Here is a 23,794-nt window from a genome sequence, read left to right as displayed (position 1 = left end):
ATTATCAAGTGATTAGGTTTTTTAAACTATTACGAACAAACTGTATAATATATGTATATAGTAGTGTTTAAAGCTGGATGGGGATTATTTAAAGCATATATATAAGTGATACGAAAAGATAGTATTAGCAGGAGCTTTCAAAGTATTAAAAGTGTTTAAAGTATTAAAATGTGTACACTATAATACCTCACAAACTGAGCTAATGTATTCTCACCTCATTGCATGAGATTATGTTCTCAACGTAGTCCAACATGAAGTCAGCCATGTGATACATAGGCTTCATAGTGAGATCATTGATAGCCTGGTCAGTGAGACCCAACGCTTCTCTTGTAGAGGTTGGCAGGGTCTGAAATAGTGAGATCATTGATAGCCTGGTCAGTGAGACCCAACGCTTCTCTTGTAGAGGTTGGCAGGGTCTGAAATAGTGAGATCATTGATAGCCTGGTCAGTGAGACCCAACACTTCTCTTGTAGAGGTTGGCAGGGTCTGAAATAGTGAGATCATTGATAGCCTGGTCAGTGAGACCCAACACTTCTCTTGTAGAGGTTGGCAGGGTCTGAAATAGTGAGATCATTGATAGCCTGGTCAGTGAGACCCAACACTTCTCTTGTAGAGGTTGGCAGGGTCTGAAATAGTGAGATCATTGATAGCCTGGTCAGTGAGACCCAACACTTCTCTTGTAGAGGTTGGCAGGGTCTGAAATAGTGAGATCATTGATAGCCTGGTCAGTGAGACCCAACGCTTCTCTTGTAGAGGTTGGCAGGGTCTGAAATAGTGAGATCATTGATAGCCTGGTCAGTGAGACCCAACACTTCTCTTGTAGAGGTTGGCAGGGTCTGAAATAGTGAGATCATTGATAGCCTGGTCAGTGAGACCCAACGCTTCTCTTGTAGAGGTTGGCAGGGTCTGAAATATTGAGATCATTGATAGCCTGGTCAGTGAGACCCAACGCTTCTCTTGTAGAGGTTGGCAGGGTCTGAAATATTGAGATCATTGATAGCCTGGTCAGTGAGACCCAACGCTTCTCTTGTAGAGGTTGGCAGGGTCTGAAATAGTGAGATCATTGATAGCCTGGTCAGTGAGACCCAACGCTTCTCTTGTAGAGGTTGGCAGGGTCTGAAATATTGAGATCATTGATAGCCTGGTCAGTGAGACCCAACGCTTCTCTTGTAGAGGTTGGCAGGGTCTGAAATAGTGAGATCATTGATAGCCTGGTCAGTGAGACCCAACACTTCTCTTGTAGAGGTTGGCAGGGTCTGAAATATTGAGATCATTGATAGCCTGGTCAGTGAGACCCAACGCTTCTCTTGTAGAGGTTGGCAGGGTCTGAAATAGTGAGATCATTGATAGCCTGGTCAGTGAGACCCAACACTTCTCTTGTAGAGGTTGGCAGGGTCTGAAATAGTGAGATCATTGATAGCCTGGTCAGTGAGACCCAACGCTTCTCTTGTAGAGGTTGGCAGGGTCTGAAATAGTGAGATCATTGATAGCCTGGTCAGTGAGACCCAACGCTTCTCTTGTAGAGGTTGGCAGGGTCTGAAATAGTGAGATCATTGATAGCCTGGTCAGTGAGACCCAACGCTTCTCTTGTAGAGGTTGGCAGGGTCTGAAATAGTGAGATCATTGATAGCCTGGTCAGTGAGACCCAACGCTTCTCTTGTAGAGGTTGGCAGGGTCTGAAATAGCGAGATCATTGATAGCCTGGTCAGTGAGACCCAACGCTTCTCTTGTAGAGGTTGGCAGGGTCTGAAATAGTGAGATCATTGATAGCCTGGTCAGTGAGACCCAACGCTTCTCTTGTAGAGGTTGGCAGGGTCTGAAATAGTGAGATCATTGATAGCCTGGTCAGTGAGACCCAACGCTTCTCTTGTAGAGGTTGGCAGGGTCTGAAATAGTGAGATCATTGATAGCCTGGTCAGTGAGACCCAACGCTTCTCTTGTGGAGGTTGGCAGGGTCTGAAATAGTGAGATCATTGATAGCCTGGTCAGTGAGACCCAACACTTCTCTTGTAGAGGTTGGCAGGGTCTGAAATAGTGAGATCATTGATAGCCTGGTCAGTGAGACCCAACACTTCTCTTGTAGAGGTTGGCAGGGTCTGAAATAGTGAGATCATTGATAGCCTGGTCAGTGAGACCCAACGCTTCTCTTGTAGAGGTTGGCAGGGTCTGAAATAGTGAGATCATTGATAGCCTGGTCAGTGAGACCCAACGCTTCTCTTGTAGAGGTTGGCAGGGTCTGAAATAGTGAGATCATTGATAGCCTGGTCAGTGAGACCCAACGCTTCTCTTGTAGAGGTTGGCAGGGTCTGAAATAGTGAGATCATTGATAGCCTGGTCAGTGAGACCCAACGCTTCTCTTGTAGAGGTTGGCAGGGTCTGAAATAGTGAGATCATTGATAGCCTGGTCAGTGAGACCCAACGCTTCTCTTGTAGAGGTTGGCAGGGTCTGAAATAGTGAGATCATTGATAGCCTGGTCAGTGAGACCCAACACTTCTCTTGTAGAAGTTGGCAGGGTCTGAAATAGTGAGATCATTGATAGCCTGGTCAGTGAGACCCAACGCTTCTCTTGTAGAGGTTGACAGGGTCTGAAATAGTGAGATCATTGATAGCCTGGTCAGTGAGACCCAACACTTCTCTTGTAGAAGTTGGCAGGGTCTGAAATAGTGAGATCATTGATAGCCTGGTCAGTGAGACCCAACGCTTCTCTTGTGGAGGTTGGCAGGGTCTGAAATAGTGAGATCATTGATAGCCTGGTCAGTGAGACCCAACGCTTCTCTTGTAGAGGTTGGCAGGGTCTGAAATAGTGAGATCATTGATAGCCTGGTCAGTGAGACCCAACGCTTCTCTTGTAGAGGTTGGCAGGGTCTGAAATAGTGAGATCATTGATAGCCTGGTCAGTGAGACCCAACGCTTCTCTTGTAGAGGTTGGCAGGGTCTGAAATAGTGAGATCATTGATAGCCTGGTCAGTGAGACCCAACGCTTCTCTTGTAGAGGTTGGCAGGGTCTGAAATAGTGAGATCATTGATAGCCTGGTCAGTGAGACCCAACGCTTCTCTTGTAGAGGTTGGCAGGGTCTGAAATAGTGAGATCATTGATAGCCTGGTCAGTGAGACCCAACGCTTCTCTTTTAGAGGTTGGCAGGGTCTGAAATAGTGAGATCATTGATAGCCTGGTCAGTGAGACCCAACGCTTCTCTTGTAGAGGTTGGCAGGGTCTGAAATAGTGAGATCATTGATAGCCTGGTCAGTGAGACCCAACGCTTCTCTTGTAGAGGTTGGCAGGGTCTGAAATAGTGAGATCATTGATAGCCTGGTCAGTGAGACCCAACGCTTCTCTTGTAGAAGTTGGCAGGGTCTGAAACGTTTTATAGAAATTACATACAATTATTCTACCACAATGTTCAAAGAGAATCACAATCATAGTAATTAGTAATCAATCATAAACCATATACTAACTATGTGTTTTCCGATAATTAGCTACGCTTTAATACCACCAGCGAACATGCTGAAGGGCTCAAAATATCCCTTAATCTACATAACTTAACACAATCTTTACCCTTTAACTATTTTCGTAATCACTGCAAAACTATTAAAAATTAAAGTCACCTTCATCTTCATGTGAAGGTCCATGACAATTCTCCACAGTTGAGAAGCAATGTTCTGCAGCAGCCCCCAATGTGCACCCCGGTGAGCGAGCACCAGAGCCTGGGTCAGACTCACAAAGGTCTGCACTAGGTAGCTGCTGTAACTCATCTTTATCTCTTTTGCTTTGTCGCTTGAGAGACAGTACTTGCTTTGTCTGAAACGCCTTGTTCGTCCAGTTCAGATCAGATTAAATAATATCTTACAAAATAACAGGATCGTATTAGAATATTAGGTATTATATATTAGGACTAGGTGGTCAAAGTACCATGTCCAGTACAGGTCAGATTCAGTTGTATCTAAAAACTTTACCAGCATGGTATTAGGACTTAGGTATTATTATTAGGTATTAACTAGAACTTACAAGGGTTACATTAGGTAATATGTACTCAGACTATCATGATTCATGTACAGTTCAGATCAAATGTTATCAATAAAGATTTAAACAAAAATAACATAATCAATAGAATTAGAATGTGAAAGTGAATAAGGAGCTGCAAAACGTGAAACTGCATCGTAAATCACTAATTTATATTATACCTTGAGGTAACAGAGCTGACACTCCCCTTCTTGCTCATCAGAGCTGTCAGGTTAGTTTTCTCCCTCTCCAGTGAGGGCGAAACGTTCACGTGACCCTGCATTGAGATATGTTACTATGACAACACTCACTGTCCACTGACTACCATATAAGGTAATGTTATCGTAGCTCAACACCTCACAGTTACTTCATCAACTACAGAGCTGATAATATCTTGGCTATTAATAGACAAGTTTTATGTTTTATAAAACATAAGGCGTGGGACGAAACGTCGACAACTATTTGTTTGAAAAACTGAGTGATGAATCTCTTTGTCCCAAAACATCAATTATATGATTGACCCACTCAAAAGAGCGAAAACAGATTAAATTATAAAACATAAGTATCACAAAATGGTATGAGAATGAAAGAATAAACTGCAAAACGAAAGTAGTATAAGATTTACTAATTGACCTCGCGCAGAATATCCTCAATAGGATCATCACTATTGTTCATCATGCTCCCAACGTCACCCACCACGAACATGTTGCTAGGCAACAAGTCGTACTCTCCGCCTGGGAGGCTACTGTTACACAACTGTGACTTTGAACATTCTGAAGGTCACCACCATCAGTTTTAACAGAATTTATTTTATAACTTGCTTTTCCAATTATAATTGTTAGCATATCACAGAAACGGTAATATATATAACGAATACATGATATTACATCGATTCCATCGGATTGCTTAAGTAAAGTTTGCATCAGTAAAGTTTGCATCAGTAAAGTTTGCTTAAGTAAAGTTTGCATAAGTAAAGTTTGCATCAGTAAAGTTTGCTTAAGTAAAGTTGGCATCAGTAAAGTTTGCTTAAGTAAAGTTTGCATCAGTAAAGTTTACATCAGTGAAGTTTGCCTCAGTAAAGTTTGCATCAGTAAAGTTTGCATCAGTAAAGTTTGCATCAGTAAAGTTTGCTTGAGTAAAGTTTGCATCAGTAAAGTTTGCTTAAATAAAGTTTGCTTAAGTAAAGTTTGCATCAGTAAAGTTTGCTTGAGTAAAGTTTGCATCAGTAAAGTTTACATCAGTGAAGTTTGCATCAGTAAAGTTTGCTTAAATAAAGTTTGCTTGAGTAAAGTTTGCATCAGTAAAGTTTGCTTGAGTAAAGTTTGCATCAGTAAAGTTTGCTTAAATAAAGTTTGCTTAAGTAAAGTTTGCATCAGTAAAGTTTGCTTGAGTAAAGTTTGCATCAGTAAAGTTTGCTTAAGTAAAGTTTGCATCAGTAAAGTTTACATCAGTGAAGTTTGCCTCAGTAAAGTTTGCATCAGTAAAGTTTGCATCAGTAAAGTTTGCATCAGTAAAGTTTGCTTGAGTAAAGTTTGCATCAGTAAAGTTTGCTTAAATAAAGTTTGCTTAAGTAAAGTTTGCATCAGTAAAGTTTGCTTGAGTAAAGTTTGCATCAGTAAAGTTTGCTTAAGTAAAGTTTGCATCAGTAAAGTTTACATCAGTGAAGTTTGCCTCAGTAAAGTTTGCTTGAGTAAAGTTTGCTTCAGTAAAGTTTGCATCAGTAAAGTTTGCTTGAGTAAAGTTTGCATCAGTAAAGTTTGCTTAAATAAAGTTTGCTTAAATAAAGTTTGCTTGAGTAAAGTTTGCATCAGTAAAGTTTGCTTAAATAAAGTTTGCTTAAGTAAAGTTTGCATCAGTAAAGTTTGCTTGAGTAAAGTTTGCATCAGTAAAGTTTGCTTAAGTAAAGTTTGCATCAGTAAAGTTTGCATCAGTAAAGTTTGCTTAAGTAAAGTTTGCATCAGTAAAGTTTGCCTAAGTATTAAAGTTTGCGTAAGTAAGTTCAATAAAGTATAATGATAAAGCCACCACAGTACCATGACTAAAATCAGCAGCATCATTAAAAGACTTGACTCTAGTGTCCATCTTATCTTTGAATTGTTGGTAACAGGAGGCGGCAAGTATCACGTTCAGCTGAAAAGTAGTTCTATATTTATATAGTACTCTATACTTAATATATATATAATAAGTAGCTCTATCAGACGAAATAAAATATCACATTTATTTGAATCTGTATTTAATTATTTAAATTGAGAACACGAACAGAAGCTGAAGGTTGCAAAGACTTAAATTTATGACCTCAAGGTCAAATAATTCCATTAGAAAGCACTATGAAACGACTTAAAGTTACAATTTCATGCTTCAGCAGCAAACCTGGGCTCTCCAGGGCATCTCCTCGTGGGTAATAAGACGTAGTCTCTGTATTCTACAGGATCTTCTCCAGGTATCTGGCAGGATGGCTCTGAGTAGCTCTGCAGCCTGGGTAGTCATCATGTTAACACACGGTCACAGCATTATTATGTATTTGTATTGAAGTAATCATAACAAAATCTCTAAAATTTCTGGATTATTTACAATTTGTCGAAAGTTCCTACCGATCAGATTCTTATATATATATCAGATTCTTATTATATGTATAAATCAGACTTAAGTTCAATACACTATTGATCTAGTTAAAAGTTTATAAAAACAAATAAATTCTAAACACTAATATATATATATAAGGGTACAAATTTTCTAAGAAACAAATTTGTTTAAGAGTGTATAAGTTTTTATGAAACGTTATGGAACTTGGTTAAAATAGAAAAATCCAGAGCAAGAAGCTCAAAACATGCATATTATAAGGTCTACAATCTAGACTTGAGAGTCATGCTGGAAGAGAAGAGAACTAGAGTCACACACCTTATATGGTAGTGTCACTATGGTAACACTACCATATAAGGTAATGTTAACGAGATAAGAGCACTGCACTAGAGTAACATACCTGCATTTTATTCTCATCCGGCTGACCCAGAAGTTTAAATGGCTTGATCTAAAATTATATATCAAATAAATTACATCCTTCTCACCGATATATCGAGTTTTATCGGCGCATTCCTATTCAAAATGTTAAAGGCTTAACTTGCACAGCGATCAGCAAATAAATTAGAGAAAGTGAGCATCATATTGAAAAAATATTGAAAATTGAAAAATAAATAAAATTCGAAAAGTATCAATTGACAAGTTTACTGGATGGCTAAAATGTTCACTAATGCATTACTCACCCCTTCCTTTTTGGACATATTTTTGACGCCAGGGGTTTTGTTATCATTCTTCTTAGCAAGAGCAGCATCAGATCCTTTAGCCATCACAGTCTGTTTCAGCATCTGCATATTATTAATGTATCATACAGCAAGTAAAAATAATATATCAAAGTCCTGTTCATTTACCGAAAAAAGAAAAATGCCAATCCTAAACACAGCCATTAATTCAAATAGTTAATGAAACCCTCGAGACCCCAAACACAGCCATTAATTCAAAAAGTAAATGAAAACCTCTAGATTATAAACACAGCTACACAGCCATTACCTCTAGATTCTTAGCCGGTTTAACGTCTTTATTAAGAGCCTTCTGAGCGATGAGAAGGTCGTTACGTCGTGTTAACCAGGCCACAGCCTCACTGCACCAGTCCACCACTAGGTCGGGTCTACTCTCTAGCAGGGCCTTCTCCAGCACACGGACATACAGCTCCAGGAACCGGGACCGGCGTCTGAACTTGTACACTGAGGGAAGGGGGATTAGAGACTCTACTCTCTAGCAGGGCCTTCTCCAGCACACGCACATACAGCTCCAGGAACCGGGACCGGCGTCTGAACTTGTACACTGAGGGGGATTAGAGACTGGAGATATAAGAGTCTGAACTTGTACACTTGCACTGAGGGGGATTAGAGACTGGAGATATAAGAGTCTGAACTTGTACACTGAGGGAAGGGGGGTTAGAGACTGGAGATATAAGAGTCTGAACTTGTACACTGAGGGGGATTAGAGACTGGAGATATAAGAGTCTGAACTTGTACACTGAGGGGGATTAGAGACTGGAGATATAAGAGTCTGAACTTGTACACTGAGGGGGATTAGAGACTGGAGATATAAGAGTCTGAACTTGTACACTGAGGGAAGGGGGGTTAGAGACTGGAGATATAAGAGTCTGAACTTGTACACTGAGGGGGATTAGAGACTGGAGATATAAGAGTCTGAACTTGTACACTGAGGGGGATTAGAGACTGGAGATATAAGAGTCTGAACTTGTACACTGAGGGAAGGGGGATTAGAGACTGGAGATATAAGAGTCTGAACTTGTACACTGAGGGGGATTAGAGACTGGAGATATAAGAGTCTGAACTTGTACACTGAGGGAAGGGGGATTAGAGACTGGAGATATAAGAGTCTGAACTTGTACACTGAGGGGGATTAGAGACTGGAGATATAAGAGTCTGAACTTGTACACTGAGGGAAGGGGGATTAGAGACTGGAGATATAAGAGTCTGAACTTGTACACTGAGGGGATTAGAGACTGGAGAGATGGAGATAAGAGGTCTAGGTGAGATATCAGATAGAATAAACAAGGGAGATAGGAGGATAAGATGGAAGAAAGATAAGTGATCTGTAAAAGAAAAGGAGATACTAGAAGTACAGTACACAAGGGAGATAGGAGGATAAGATGGAAGAAAGATAAGTGACCTATAAAAGAAAAGGAGATACCAGAAGTACACAGCCCAGCAATCCGTTAAATCAAACCTTCTTTTTGAGCTTGATGACTGGACAAGTTAGCGACAGCAGTGTAGAGCAAGTTAAAGTCCTCCTGTCCGGTAAAGTCCGGATCTCCGCTGCTGTTAGTGGGGTAGATTGCACTGTGACGCAGCACGTGCGCTTCAAACGCTTTAACTGTGTCACTCTTAAGGATTGGCGCACCTCCTGGGTCCTGGATCATGTCTTTCAGGTTCCCTTTCTTTTCTTTTCTGATTAGATGTGGTGGTCAAGTTGTGCTGTTATTCAGGTAACTTTTTAAGTTTAATAAGTCATTGGTCAACAAATAAACAGAAATAAACAACTAATAAAAAGGTTATATTCCTTCTTTGATACCCCCCCCCCCCCCCGGCCCCCCCTAAACTGATAAACAAAAACTTACAGCTATCCCACGTGACCACTAATGTGACCATTATGTGACCACTATGTGACCACTATGTGACCACTAATGTGACCAGTGACCACTAATGTGACCACTATGTGACCACTACGTGACCAGTGACCACTATGTGACCACTATGTGACTACTTACCCTGTGTTATCAGTTCTCTTAACAGGTTTCTTCTTGTTATTAGGAGTGATAGCATGAGACTGTTCACTAAGTTCATCATACAAACAATCAAACTGGGTAAGTAGCTCGTGCCCATTCTCACTTATCAGGGCTGCTCCCTCTAACTCTCCCCATTGGTGCAGCGTCTGGTGGGATGTGGAGTTAATTAACTAATTAGCTAATTAGCTAATTAATCGACTAATTATTAGCTTGTAAGGCTCAAGAGTTATGATGAACACAGATTATTATCGAAATAGCAATACAATTTCCGGCCACTAAATTCAGCCATAATCATTCGAATTCATTGAAAAAATTAACAAATCAATTATCAGCCAATTAACTAATTAAGTAATTAACCTTGCTGAGATAGAAAGTGATGACTCCTGTCATGTGTTGTATGTTTCCAGCGTGTTTCTTCTGTTTTACTACCCCAGGAAGCTCTGTCAAAGCAGCGTGACAATACAACAGTACCTTATCAGAGGAAACAAGTTATTTTCAATTATCAAATTTTGTTAATATTGTTGAATTGATAATTTAAATTTGATAGACTATGATTTGATGCTCAATTATGAAAGGTAAGTTCATGACTAGGAGTTGTAAAATATCATGCTATATTATCATGTTTGCTATTCAAATTATCAGAGGACACAGCACAAGTTATTACGATCCAAATAAAATCTTAAACTGTAAGATTCAGAGCTTGCAAGATAGTAAGTTTTACATCATCAATTTGATCGAACTTTTTGTAACAGTCCTAACCTTAAGTGCAGGATAACACATAATGTTATGATGAATAAGGGGAGCAAGTAGACCGTACCTTGAGTGCAGGATAACACATGATGTTATGATGAATAAGGGGAGCAAGTAGACCGTACGTCTGGATAATGGCTTGGGTTCCTAGCTGAGTGTCGTTAATACGGCCTGACAGCTCTATTGCTACCAGGAGCTTCTCGCATAGGCCCAGTCTTGCTAGCTGAAATGTTGTTGTGATGAAAGAAGATGCATCGTATCTGTAGTGGATCAATTTTATTAAAGTGATGATAACGCATATAATTGGTATTACAACTTTACAATATATAATATTAGTATTACAATCTCCCACCTGTTTAGTCTTGAAAGGACCCTGATCACACGTGACATTGCAAAACAGGGCTCCCTCTCTAATAGCAATATCCACTGAAACCAGGATACTCTCAATCAGGTGCCGGATCAGGGTGATAGAGGATCCGTTTATATGCTTCATGTTGAGTCTGGGATAGTTACATCTAACACAACGTTAATTACAGGGTTACTAATTAACACAACGTTAATTACAGGTTTACTAATTAACACAACGTTAATTACAGGGTTACTGATTAACACAACGTTAATTGCAGGGTTACTAATTAACACAACAGTTTGCAATCAATCTTTTCGCTTGTGAGTTGATATCAGTTGTCTCTTATCAGTAAATAGGTAATTGCACTGCCTTTTACTGTGCAGCTTTGCTATACACGAAGTATACACAATATGGAATTTTCGGTCAGTACTCTTCACGAAATGGAGAAACAGATTGAGGACTTATCAGACTCGGTTTTAGCGAAACTTAATTGCAGGAAACTAGAGGACCTCACTCATGACTTGTTCAAGCCAAAAGGCGTGACAAAGGATGTAATAACCGAAATAGTTTTGAAGATGGGGTCTATGATATGTAAATCGAGAACTGTTTTGAGATCAGCAGCAGAGACGCTTGACCAACAGAAATCAGAACAGATAAAAACTCAGAACGAGCTCATCCAATGCAAATCTGGTAAACTAGCTTCAGTGAAGGAGACAGTGAAAACAGAAATGAAACTGTTTACAGATGTTGTGAAGAATAACAGCGTAGCTAATGATATCTCTCCAGCTAAAATCAAAATGGCTGTGAAATCGGCGATTACAGAAGATGATCGGTCGAAAAACTTTATCATCTTCGGGGCCCCAGAACAGCTCGAATGTGAAGAGCAAGAAATGAACGAACGGGATCTCGTGGGTGATATTTGGGGTTTTATGAAGTTCATTGGAAGGCCGACTATAATAAACATTGAGAGAGTGGGAGTAAAGAAGTCTGACAGCCCTCGATCACGGCCGATAAAAGTTACTTTGCGAGATCCTGAAATTGTACGTGAATTTCTGAGCAGAGCAAAAGTCTTGAAATCGGTTGATGTGGCAGACTACAATTTCAACTACAACAAACTCTACTTATCTCCAGACAGGTCGCAGGATGAGCGAATCCCTCGCCAAAAGCTCGTACAGGAAATGAAAGAGGGAATCAAGAAGGACCCGAGCAAGAAATATTACATAAAAAACAACAAAGTTTGTGTCGCTGAGTGACTAATTATTTGAGAAAGTCAAGCATTTGTGTATGTGTTTGACGTTAATTTCATGGAGTTAAAACTTTTTGTATAACTGAGAACAGAGGTTAGAGGAACTACTGATAAGAGTATGATTAGACTGTGTTGCGTTATCAGTTGACTTTTTGCATCACTCTTCTAGATTATACGTAATAGGGTAACTTAGTTATAGAGTAGGATTTTAGTTGTTGCAAGCATTGCACTAAGGTTTTAAGTTAGGTAAGTAGGCCACGAACTGTTGAGCAAACTGGGCTGAAAGCCCAAGCAATATGCAGTTCTGGTCTTGAGGCTATTTTACAATGTTTTATAACATGTGCTTGCAACTAGATCTTGAATGTCGCGTGCCCCACGGGGATTTGATTTATTCATACAATTTATTATATATTGGTTCCAAAGCCCTTATGGGTACCAGCAAAAAACTGGTTTTCAAACAAAAAAAAACAAACAACGTTTATTACTAGGGTTACTAATTAACACAACTTTAATTACAGGTTTACTAATTAAACAACGTTAATTACAGGGTTACTAATTAACACAACGTTAATTACAGGGTTACTAATTAACACAACGTTAATTACAGGGTTACTAATTAACACAACTTTAATTACAGGGTTACTAATTAACACAACTTTAATTACAGGTTTACTAATTAACACAACTTTAATTACAGGGTTACTAATTAACACAACTTTAATTACAGGTTTACTAATTAAACAACGTTAATTACAGGGTTACTAATTAACACAACGTTAATTACAGGGTTACTAATTAACACAACGTTAATTACAGGGTTACTAATTAACACAACGTTAATTACAGGGTTACTAATTAACACAACTTTAATTACAGGGTTACTAATTAACACAACTTTAATTACAGGGTTACTAATTAAACAACGTTAATTACAGGGTTACTAATTAACACAACGTTAATTACAGGGTTACTAATTAACACAACGTTAATTACAGGGTTACTAATTAACACAACGTTAATTACAGGGTAACTAATTAAAACAACGTTAATTACAGGGTTACTAATTAACACAACTTTAATTACAGGGTTACTAATTAACACAACTTTAATTACAGGTTTACTAATTAAACAACGTTAATTACAGGGTTACTAATTAACACAACGTTAATTACAGGGTTACTAATTAACACAACGTTAATTACAGGGTTACTAATTAACACAACTTTAATTACAGGGTTACTAATTAACACAACTTTAATTACAGGGTTACTAATTAACACAACTTTAATTACAGGGTTACTAATTAATCTTTAATGGAATTTTAATTGCGGTAATGTTTCTCTTTTTGCAGGTACCACTTGTGTTTATAATGTTGGATTATTACCCAATATTACGAGACTTAGGACGGATCACTAACACACATAAAAACAGCACAAACAAAAGTATATTTCATTAAAACGTTGTTACAGTACTTTTTAACTCAGTACATTGAAAAGGTTTCAAAGTACAAAACGTGCAGTTACGTGGGCATGTTGATGTCGGTTTTAGAGGAGGTGTGGGGAAGAACAAAGAAGTTCCAGAGTAGAGAGCAAGCTTCCGTTGCTACGGCTAGTGCTCCTTGCTTGTGGCAGATCTGGGGGTGTTATTTATCAATAGTTGTAATATTAATAATATAAGTAGAATTGGACTGCATTAAGGGGGCAGGGGGGGTCTTTATGAAATTTCTCTCGAAATTGATTTTATAGTTGTTTCTAATAGAGGGGAGTGATATCTATCTGCTACTTTTGGTCCCAAGGAAAAATATTGTTCCTAGCCGAAATTATTGCCGGTCAAAGGTCAGCGCTCATGTGTTATTGTATTGCGCGAGCGATTTTCAATCGCGCGCCCTGAAAATCGAGTCTAAAAATCTATCTCCTCCTACATTTTTTGAGTAATCACCCTGAAACTTTCAGAATATGTTCTAAGCACCATTTAGAAACTTTTGCTCTTTTTATAATTTCGAGATAGGCCTTTAAAAAATTTTTATTCCATTTTGAAAATCTTGGACCTGGAAAAATCGTCAAAAAAAGAGGTCAAAGATTTTCAAAATCGAATAATTTTTAAAGGCCTATCTCGAAATTCTAAAAAGAGCAAAAGTTTCTAAATGGTGCTTAGAACATATCCTGAAAGTTTCAGGGTGATTACTCAAAAAATGTAGGAGAAGATAGATTTTTAGACTCGATTTTCAGGCCGCGCGATTGAAAATCGCTCGCGCAATACAATTACACATGAGCGCTGACCTTTGACCGGCAATAATTTCGGCTAGGAACAATATTTTTCCATGGGACCAAAAGTAGCAGATAGATATCACTCCCCTCTATTAGAAACAACTATAAAATCAATTTCGAGAGAAATTTCATAAAGACCCCCCCCCCCCTGCCCCCTTAAGAAGAAGTAATAAGGCAAGCACCCTGCTCCCACCAAAATACAAGGTAGCGTATAAATAAAATCATTTACAGAATACAAATCAAGTAAGAGCTAGACAGACTGGCTGAAGGGAGGAGAGGCCAGTATAGCTCACCTGAATGAGATGCCCACAAGCAGTAAGATGGCTGAACGGGGGAGAGGCCAGTATAGCTCACCTGAATGAGATGCCCACAAGCAGTAAGATGGCTGAACGGAGGAGAGGCCAGTATAGCTCACCTGAATGAGATGCCCACAAGCAGTAAGATGGCTGAACGGAGGAGAGGCCAGTATAGCTCACCTGAATGAGATGCCCACAAGCAGTAAGATGGCTGAACGGAGGAGAGGCCAGTATAGCTCACCTGAATGAGATGCCCACAAGCAGTAAGATGGCTGAACGGAGGAGAGGCCAGTATAGCTCACCTGAATGAGATGCCCACAAGCAGTAAGATGGCTGAACGGAGGAGAGGCCAGTATAGCTCACCTGAATGAGTTGCCCACAAGCAGTAAGATGGCTGAACGGAGGAGAGGCCAGTATAGCTCCCCTGAATGAGATGCCCACAAGCAGTAAGATGGCTGAACGGAGGAGAGGCCAGTATAGCTCACCTGAATGAGATGCCCACAAGCAGTAAGATGGCTGAACGGAGGAGAGGCCAGTATAGCTCACCTGAATGAGTTGCCCACAAGCAGTAAGATGGCTGAACGGAGGAGAGGCCAGTATAGCTCACCTGAATGAGATGCCCACAAGCAGTAAGATGGCTGAACGGAGGAGAGGCCAGTATAGCTCCCCTGAATGAGATGCCCACAAGCAGTAAGATGGCTGAACGGAGGAGAGGCCAGTATAGCTCACCTGAATGAGATGCCCACAAGCAGTAAGATGGCTGAACGGAGGAGAGGCCAGTATAGCTCACCTGAATGAGTTGCCCACAAGCAGTAAGATGGCTGAACGGAGGAGAGGCCAGTATAGCTCACCTGAATGAGATGCCCACAAGCAGTAAGATGGCTGAACGGAGGAGAGGCCAGTATAGCTCACCTGAATGAGATGCCCACAAGCAGTAAGATGGCTGAACGGAGGAGAGGCCAGTATAGCTCACCTGAATGAGATGCCCACAAGCAGTAAGATGGCTGAACGGAGGAGAGGCCAGTATAGCTCCCCTGAATGAGATGCCCACAAGCAGTAAGATGGCTGAACGGAGGAGAGGCCAGTATAGCTCACCTGAATGAGATGCCCACAAGCAGTAAGATGACTGAACGGAGGAGAGGCCAGTATAGGTTTGCTACTATGCCCGATACTCCCAGCTATCAGCTTGCCATGCTCGTCAAAAGCAGCCACAGCAAACTGGTATTTCTCGTAGGGAGTCAGGTTAGAGACAGTCAGTTCGTTTCCCTCTACTGCTGCTACCTCCATTGCTAGTCCTGGGTACAGCTTGTCGTTCATTCGCACTTTTATGTTGCTCCCAGAGGACGACCTCCCGTATAGTCTGTACCACTTTACCTGGGTTATGTACATTTTCATTATGGTTATATTTAATTTTAGTAAATTAAATCTCATTAATTATGAATATCGGAGATAATTAGACACTTGATTATTTGGATCATAATATAATATGGGGACTCTACCTTGACCCCTTTAGGAGCTGTATAAGGAGCAGGTTTGAATGTCATGGTAGTGCTAGTTCTAGAGGTTAGTATCGGAGGGTTAGGGACTGATCCTTGTTGTTCAGTTCCTTGAAGCGAGGTGTGCAGCCTGAAAAGAGGAGGTGAAGATAATTCGTACATAATCAAATAAGGTAGTAATTAGAAGGGACACTTTTGAGAAATGAAGATGTTCTAAGTTGTGTGATTACGGCTACGCTTGACAGTAAAAAATGTTCAATATAATTAAAAATGTTTTGATCGACGCATAAAAGTTTAAAACTAAAATATCGTACATCAAACTAAAAAATGTTTGGTAAAAATCTCACCGTTTTTCTTCAGACCAAGACTTGAGCAGAAGATCGTAGCTGTCCCGTAGGTGTTTCTCAGCTGCTTTTGTTTCAATGGTAGCTAACTGCATCCGAGTTATTGCAAGGAAGAGCGTATTCTTTTTACACCACTCTACTACCTATTATAATCAACCAATTAACACTGATATTTGGTATGTGAAGTAAGTTAGTGGGTTATAAATAGAATTCAGAATTCAGAATGCTATATAAAATTATAATTAATCAGTTACAGCTCACGTCTGAGCCAATGAATTAATCGACCGAAAAGAGAAAAAATCGCTCAATTTTAAGAGGCAAATCTAAAGAGTTTCTAGCAATCAAAAAAACAATTAATATATAGTTAAAATTAGTTATTTAAAATAAGAAAGTAAGAATTAGAGCTTACTTTAGATTCGCTTTTCTCTGCTTTGTGAAGTTGCTGTTGTAATCGTAGATTTACTGCTAACATTTCAAGTTGGAGATCAGCTACTGTGATATTGTGTGCTACGTCTCCTAAAGTGGGAAAATATAAGTACATTATATTATTGGAACTTTGCAATAAGGTTCAAGCTGGGGGGAACCATTATATTATTGGAACTTTGCAATAAGGTTCAAGCTGGGGGAACCATTATATTATTGGAACTTTGCAATAAGATTCAAGCTGGGGGAACCATTATATTATATTGGAACTTTGCAATAAGGTTCAAGCTAGGGGAACCATTATATTATTGGAACTTTGCAATAAGGTTCAAGCTGGGAGGAACCATTATATTATTGGAACTTTGCAATAAGGTTCAAGCTGGGGGGAACCATTATATTATTGGAACTTTGCAATAAGGTTCAAGCTGGGGGGAACCATTATATTATATTGGAACTTTGCAATAAGGTTCAAGCTGGGGGAACCATTATATTATTGGAACTTTGCAATAAGGTTCAAGCTGGGGGAACCATTATATTATTGGAACTTTGCAATAAGGTTCAAGCTGGGGGAACCATTATATTATTGGAACTTTGCAATAAGGTTCAAGCTAGGGGAACCATTATATATTATTGGAACTTTGCAATAAGGTTCAAGCTGGGGGGAACCATTATATTATATTGGAACTTTGCAATAAGGTTCAAGCTGGGAGGAACCATTATATTATATTGGAACTTTGCAATAAGGTTCAAGCTGGGGGAACCATTATATTATTGGAACTTTGCAATAAGGTTCAAGCTGGGGGAACCATTATATTATTGGAACTTTGCAATAAGGTTCAAGCTGGGGGAACCATTATATTATTGGAACTTTGCAATAAGGTTCAAGCTAGGGGAACCATTATATATTATTGGAACTTTGCAATAAGGTTCAAGCTGGGGGAACCATTATATTATATTGGAACTTTGCAATAAGGTTCAAGCTGGGGGGAACCATTATATTATTGGAACTTTGCAATAAGGTTCAAGCTGGGGGGAACCATTATATTATTGGAACTTTGCAATAAGGTTCAAGCTGGGGGGAACCATTATATTATTGGAACTTTGCAATAAGGTTCAAGCTGGGGGGAACCATTATATTATATTGGAACTTTGCAATAAGGTTCAAGCTGGGGGAACCATTATATTATTGGAACTTTGCAATAAGGTTCAAGCTGGGGGAACCATTATATTATTGGAACTTTGCAATAAGGTTCAAGCTGGGGGAACCATTATATTATTGGAACTTTGCAATATAGATTCAAGCTAGGGGAACCATTATATATTATTGGAACTTTGCAATAAGGTTCAAGCTGGGGGGAACCATTATATTATATTGGAACTTTGCAATAAGGTTCAAGCTGGGAGGAACCATTATATTATATTGGAACTTTGCAATAAGGTTCAAGCTGGGGGAACCATTATATTATTGGAACTTTGCAATAAGGTTCAAGCTGGGGGAACCATTATATTATTGGAACTTTGCAATAAGGTTCAAGCTGGGGGGAACCATTATATTATTGGAACTTTGCAATAAGGTTCAAGCTGGGGGGAACCATTGTATTATATTGGAACTTTGCAATAAGGTTCAAGCTGGGGGAACCATTATATTATTGGAACTTTGCAATAAGGTTCAAGCTGGGGGGAACCATTGTATTATATTGGAACTTTGCAATAAGGTTCAAGCTGGGGGAACCATTATATTATTGGAACTTTGCAATAAGGTTCAAGCTGGGGGGAACCATTGTATTATATTGGAACTTTGCAATAAGGTTCAAGCTGGGGGAACCATTATATTATTGGAACTTTGCAATAAGGTTCAAGCTGGGGGGAACCATTGTATTATATTGGAACTTTGCAATAAGGTTCAAGCTGGGGGAACCATTATATTATTGGAACTTTGCAATAAGGTTCAAGCTGGGGGGAACCATTGTATTATATTGGAACTTTGCAATAAGGTTCAAGCTGGGGGATCATTGTTGTAATGCTCCCTAACACTTATAGACACGTGATTCTGGGATCTGATTGATAAATATCAGTCACGTGTACGGACTATGGTTTACCTCTCAACAAGTATCCACATTTATAATTCATACCGTTGTTTAAAATATGAAATAACTAAAGTGTTCCTGACGAACCTTCAGTTTTCCTGCTGAGGGAAGGATCCACAACCAGCATGAGCGGGTCGCAGGTAGCAGTGAGCGCAATCTCCTTGACATTTCGCACCTCCTCCAGCGCTGACACGCTGTTACGCAGTGTTGTGAGCGCGTTTGTTAGAGTGGTTTGGACCTTTGATAGTTTGTCGGGACCCTGTTAGTTGAACGGTCATAAAGTTGAACTGTTGAACTAAGTTGAACATCGGTGTGTCTACTATCTCTGGTTGTAAATATCTTACGCTATATCTCATAGAACCTTGTTGGGGTATACCACTTGAAAGTTGAAAGCAAACTCAACATGGAAATCAATGTGTTACAAGAATTTCCTGAGCTTCAAACAAAAGTTTATTTTCTTTATTAATTATCTATTTAATAAAATACATTCGTAGTCCTTACAGAACGATGCCCGAATAATGATGTCTTCATATTCTTGGCATGAGCTTCAAGTAAGAGTGCTGATTTAAGTGCAATCTCCCCCGGCAACAGAGGGTCTATATTGTAGAGGTTTAACCACAGGGACAGTTCGTTACAATCAGCCATTAGCTCCATCAGCTCTGAAATGTTCTCAGCTACCAAGTATTGTTTCACCTGAGAGTTATTTATTCGTATAGTCATAATATTCATGTTTCTGTTTAGGTCATGATATCGAATTTTAAGATTTTCAGAGTTTAGCCTTATAGGGGCACTTGATAATAAAGATAATAAAGATAGTGCCAATAAAGATAATAAAGATAATAGAGATAATAAAGATAATAAAGATAATAAAGATAATAAAGATAATAAAGATAATAAAGAAAATAAAGATAATAGAGAAAATAAAGATAATAGAGATAATAAAGATAATAAAGATAATAAAGAAAATAAAGATAATAAAGATAATAAAGATAATAAAGATAATAAAGATAATAAAGATAATAAAGATAGCAACAGTGCTTTAACACGAGTAATCTTACAGTCGAAGGAGACACTAGACGGGAGAAGTGATCCTTGAGACTGTGAAGGATCAACAAGACGGCGTCAACCAACATATCCCCTTGCTCCTTCACAAACATCTCCGCACAGTCACTAGCTTTAATATTGCACAGCACTGAGCTCAGGTTTATCAAGGTGAACAGATCATCTTTTTGGTCGCCCCAAATTGATTTTCGTCTTGGTGTGGCACTAGCACGCTCTGCTTGAGTACTTAAACATTGGTTCAAACTGAAGAATACATGTGGTGAATCGTGAGAATTGCGTAGTTTTGTTTATATATAATAATGATCATTGTAAAATGTAAATTGCTATAATATATACTGTACAGCAATAGTATATGTAAGATATTATAATATAATATAGTATATACCCTGAATAATAGCATGATAAATTTGGTAATAATATGCAATTTATCAAGATAATAATTTTGCGTTTAATACCAATAATACCTGTCTAAAGTAGGTGGAGTGCAATGTCCATCCAGCATATTATCTACAAAACAGGTGCTTGGCCGAGTGTCTTTCCTCAACACATTTGAAACACTTTTCATTGCATCTAGCAGCATGATTGTCTCCTTGGTGAAAATATGGTCAACTGTTTCTTCTTCCACCGCCTGAGGAATACAATTACATCATATTATATTATGTACATATAACTTAAGTAGAAATAATCAAAGACTACAATGAATATCAAATACAATCTGGTTTCAGTGACCTAGTATGACGATAACAGTGCCACATTATAAAATACCTCAATCAGTGGGACGAGATAAAAGTGTCACATTATAAAATACCTCAATTAATGGGACGAGATAAAAGTGTCACATTATAAAATACCTCAATTAATGGGACGAGATAACAGTGCAACATTATAAAATACCTCAATTAATGGGACGAGATAACAGTGCCACAATATAAAATACCTCAATCAGTGGGACGAGATAACAGTGCCACGTTATAAAATACCTCAATTAGTGGGACGAGATAACAGTGCCACATTATAGAATACCTCAATTAGTGGGACGAGATAACAGTGCCACATTATAAAATACCTCAATCAGTGGGACGAGATAACAGTGCCATATTATAAAATACCTCAATCAGTGGGACGAGATAACAGTGCCACATTATAAAATACCTCATTTAGTGGGACAAGATAACAGTGCCACATTATAAAATACCTCATTTAGTGGGACGAGATAACAGTGCCACATTATAAAATACCTCAATTAGTGGGACGAGATAACAGTGCCACATTATAGAATACCTCAATTAGTGGGACGAGATAACAGTGCCACATTATAAAATACCTCAATCAGTGGGACGAGATAACAGTGCCACATTATAAAATACCTCAATCAGTGGGACGAGATAACAGTGCCACGTTATAAAATACCTCAATTAGTGGGACGAGATAACAGTGCCACGTTATAAAATACCTCAATTAGTGGGACGAGATGAGAAACAGCCATGGTGTAATAATCCCAGTACTCGTAATTGAAAGCCAGCCTGATGTACTTTAACACTGCACTCATAGACAGTTCGTTACTTCCTACTCTAGCTAGCTGGACTAGGCTGGTTCGTGGAAAGGACTCACACCGGGAGATCAACTCGTACCCAGCTAGAAGGAAATAGCTGTTAATTTACAGCAAGAGTTTTTTATCTCAATTAGTTTTAACAAAATCTCATCTAAATACCATGCTTGTTGAATGGTATTATTAATTGAAGTTAATTATGTAACGCGGAACTCTGTGAATGTTGATAATCGAAGTCAGGTGCCATTTTAAAGTGTTCTGTTAAATCATACACAACTGTTAATTTAAAAAAATTAATTAAATTAATTAAAATTTCATAGAATAATAATTTTAAAATTAGAACAGAATGAAAATATTATTAACAATCTAAAAAGATGAGAAATACAACTTACCGAGTATAAGTTCACCCCATACATCCATAAGAGCATCTCCCCCCTCGGTGGTGTCGAGTTTTGGGGGAGTATACATACACGTTCTCCTACACGGGTCTGACAAAGCCTCTAGAATAGCTAGAAACTGTGAAGAACTACCTTCAAACATATCCATGACCAGCTTTTCAGAAGCGGTTCGAGGAAATGGTAACAACTGCAGCTCTTTCAGGTTCTGTCTTGTTTTTGGCCGGTGTATGATCTTCTTTGGGCGCCTTGATTCAAAGACAACTCTTTTGAAGATTATTGCAGAGAGTTTCACTGTGACCTCTCGAAAAATAGCTTCGGATTCCGGAGTGGGTTCTGACATGCTTTGCTCTTCAATTTTTGCCAGTTGATGAACTTTTTGAAGGCATCGTCTGGCAAAGACTTCAGCAGCATGTGGTTGATTTAAATCTACATAGCTCTGGCACACAGCCGAGTACAAGGAACCTCTCCAAGACAGAAATTTGAGAGTCATCAGAGGAATGACACTCTCCATGCAGACACAGCACCAAACTAAATACTGGAGAGTTTTAGCAGTGTAGCCACAGTCCACAAGCCATTGACTGATTTTGTAGATGTGAACAGTTCCATTGAAAACTAACCAACAATGTCGCTCATGAGGGATGAGGTGCTGGGTAAGCTTCCTAAAGTCATCCAGAACCTCCAGAAGATCAGCCACTGTCTTCTCTGCATTCATGTGAGGGTCTATTATTTCCAAATTCTTTAATGTACATAATCCATTTCCAAAAATAGCCTGACTTGTTTCTTTGACTCTCTGCTCATCTTGAAATCCGGTAGGAAAATATATAGATGAATAATCATCTGTGACTGCACTATCTCTCAGCAGACGCAGGTAATAATCGTAACAGTGCTGCTTTGCCACATTGTATTCTTTCACCTTGAGGAGATAATCTCCTGTGTTAATGAGTTGGGTCAAGAAGTAATCTTTTGGAAGCTTGAGGCTGTAGCTATTCCAGAGGCTAAACAGTGTGTTTGAAAGCCTAGCAGGGCTCTCATCATTGGAACTGGGTTCATCTACTGGACCACCAGCTGAGATAAAATAAAGCTCAGCTTCCTTTGATATTCTATCAACATAACCTGAAATAGTGAAATACAGTATTTTTTTAACATAGGCAAAAGTAGTTATTTTGCTAGTACCATAAAGAGAAATAAAGCTAGGAAATAATCTTCGGGTTGCGATTTGCAGTAAGAGATGTTGAAGAGAGTCGGCAGGAAAGATATAAATCTACAGGACTGTTTCGAAGCTTCACCTTACATTGATAAAAAAGTATACATTCATAAAGTGACACTTACCAATGAACCTTTTTAACTCCTGTACAAAGGCAATCTGTATCGGGTCAATCTTATTTATCTTCTTAGTGTTGAACTCACTGTTTGTGTCAGAGGTAAACTTTGAAAGAGTACCTTGACGTGTCTTAGACATGAAGCTCCTAAATATACTTGAGGTTAGTCAAACCAAATGTTTGCATTTTAAAAAGCCACAATTTCTGAGACAAATGAAGTGAACACTCCATTTTTGCATATTTATAACTATGAAATGAAATAATGTGCTTGTATACCGCCCATATCAGTTGAACAAAAATTTGCCATTTATTACAGAATAAACAAGTTTACAATAAATCAATTTGATATTTAAAGGAATCCTAATTCAATGTGTAATATGGTTGTCACTCTTTGAATAGATTAGATATAGGTTGACGCTGCGCTATTGCTCACACCAAACGGCAACCTAGTAAAAGTTTCAAAGTAAAATAAAGTCACACATTTCTACAAAATATCATCACACTATGAAGGAGTGGAGATAGCAGTGTGGTGCATTAATAGAGTGACAGCCTACTGATTTAGAGTTGTTTTTAAGTGAGCATAATGGGTATATTTTTGAACCTAAAGGCTGCAATATGGCAACTTTAAAATTGGTTCTTTTAATAATTTATTAAATATCAGTTTAAAAATATATATAATAAATCTAGAATCTGTTCACACTGTGAACCAGTCCTATAAAAATTACAAAAACCCTCCTAAATTAAAAATTAAAAACGTCTCAATAATGGAAATAGTCATACAATTTATAAATTTACCAAATTCTTAATATCTACCTAGAAGAAAAAATACCTACCTAAATTAATTTCTACCCGTAATAAACTAAATATTATGTTAA

At 38.6% G+C, this 23,794-nt stretch overlaps 2 protein-coding genes across 3 annotated transcripts in view; both read right to left on the bottom strand.

The window, feature by feature from the left end:
• The window catches only part of LOC134820036 (cilia- and flagella-associated protein 54-like), a 63,053-nt gene extending 62,734 nt beyond the window's left edge, over positions 1–319 (bottom strand). For both annotated transcript variants that reach the window (XM_063830217.1, XM_063830218.1), the window contains exon 1: positions 215–319. The gene's annotated coding sequence lies outside the window, so the exon portion shown is untranslated. The remainder of the gene's footprint in view (positions 1–214) is intronic.
• Positions 68–23,073, bottom strand: LOC134820223 (cilia- and flagella-associated protein 54-like). The gene is made up of 34 exons (XM_063830445.1): positions 22,930–23,073; positions 21,595–22,713; positions 21,107–21,288; positions 20,118–20,281; positions 19,650–19,896; positions 19,093–19,284; positions 18,679–18,850; positions 16,491–16,597; positions 16,085–16,224; positions 15,741–15,867; positions 15,337–15,615; positions 13,202–13,311; positions 10,436–10,598; positions 10,151–10,306; positions 9,691–9,804; positions 9,316–9,479; positions 8,775–8,995; positions 7,566–7,759; positions 7,262–7,363; positions 6,982–7,029; positions 6,372–6,476; positions 6,035–6,131; positions 4,635–4,735; positions 4,184–4,278; positions 3,608–3,800; positions 2,001–2,096; positions 1,721–1,816; positions 1,511–1,606; positions 1,301–1,396; positions 1,021–1,116; positions 741–836; positions 461–556; positions 215–346; positions 68–73 (listed from the first exon to the last, which is right to left on the bottom strand). The coding sequence occupies exons 1-34, from the start codon at positions 23,057–23,059 to the stop codon at positions 68–70; spliced, it is 5,532 nt and encodes a 1,843-aa protein (XP_063686515.1). The 5' UTR covers positions 23,060–23,073.
• Positions 23,074–23,794: the final 721 nt, after the last annotated feature.

This window comes from Bolinopsis microptera, chromosome 8, assembly GCF_026151205.1.
Source record: "Bolinopsis microptera isolate Bmic1 chromosome 8, MBARI_Bmic_1.0, whole genome shotgun sequence".
In the NCBI taxonomy this organism is placed as follows: domain Eukaryota; kingdom Metazoa; phylum Ctenophora; class Tentaculata; order Lobata; family Bolinopsidae; genus Bolinopsis; species Bolinopsis microptera.
Note: the sequence above shows the minus strand (reverse complement) of the source record. Positions and strands in the feature narration are given on the sequence as shown.

Bases quoted from the DNA above. Each gene is read 5' to 3' on its own strand.
- LOC134820223 (XM_063830445.1), bottom strand. From the start codon at position 23,059: ATGTCTAAGACACGTCAAGGTACTCTTTCAAAGTTTACCTCTGACACA. The intron at 16,598-18,678 runs GTTCGTCAGGAA...TTCCCACTTTAG, and splicing joins CCTCAGCAGGAAAACTGAAG to GAGACGTAGCACACAATATC. The intron at 10,599-13,201 runs GTAACTGCACGT...ACGTTGTGTTAG, and splicing joins ACCGACATCAACATGCCCAC to ATGTAACTATCCCAGACTCA.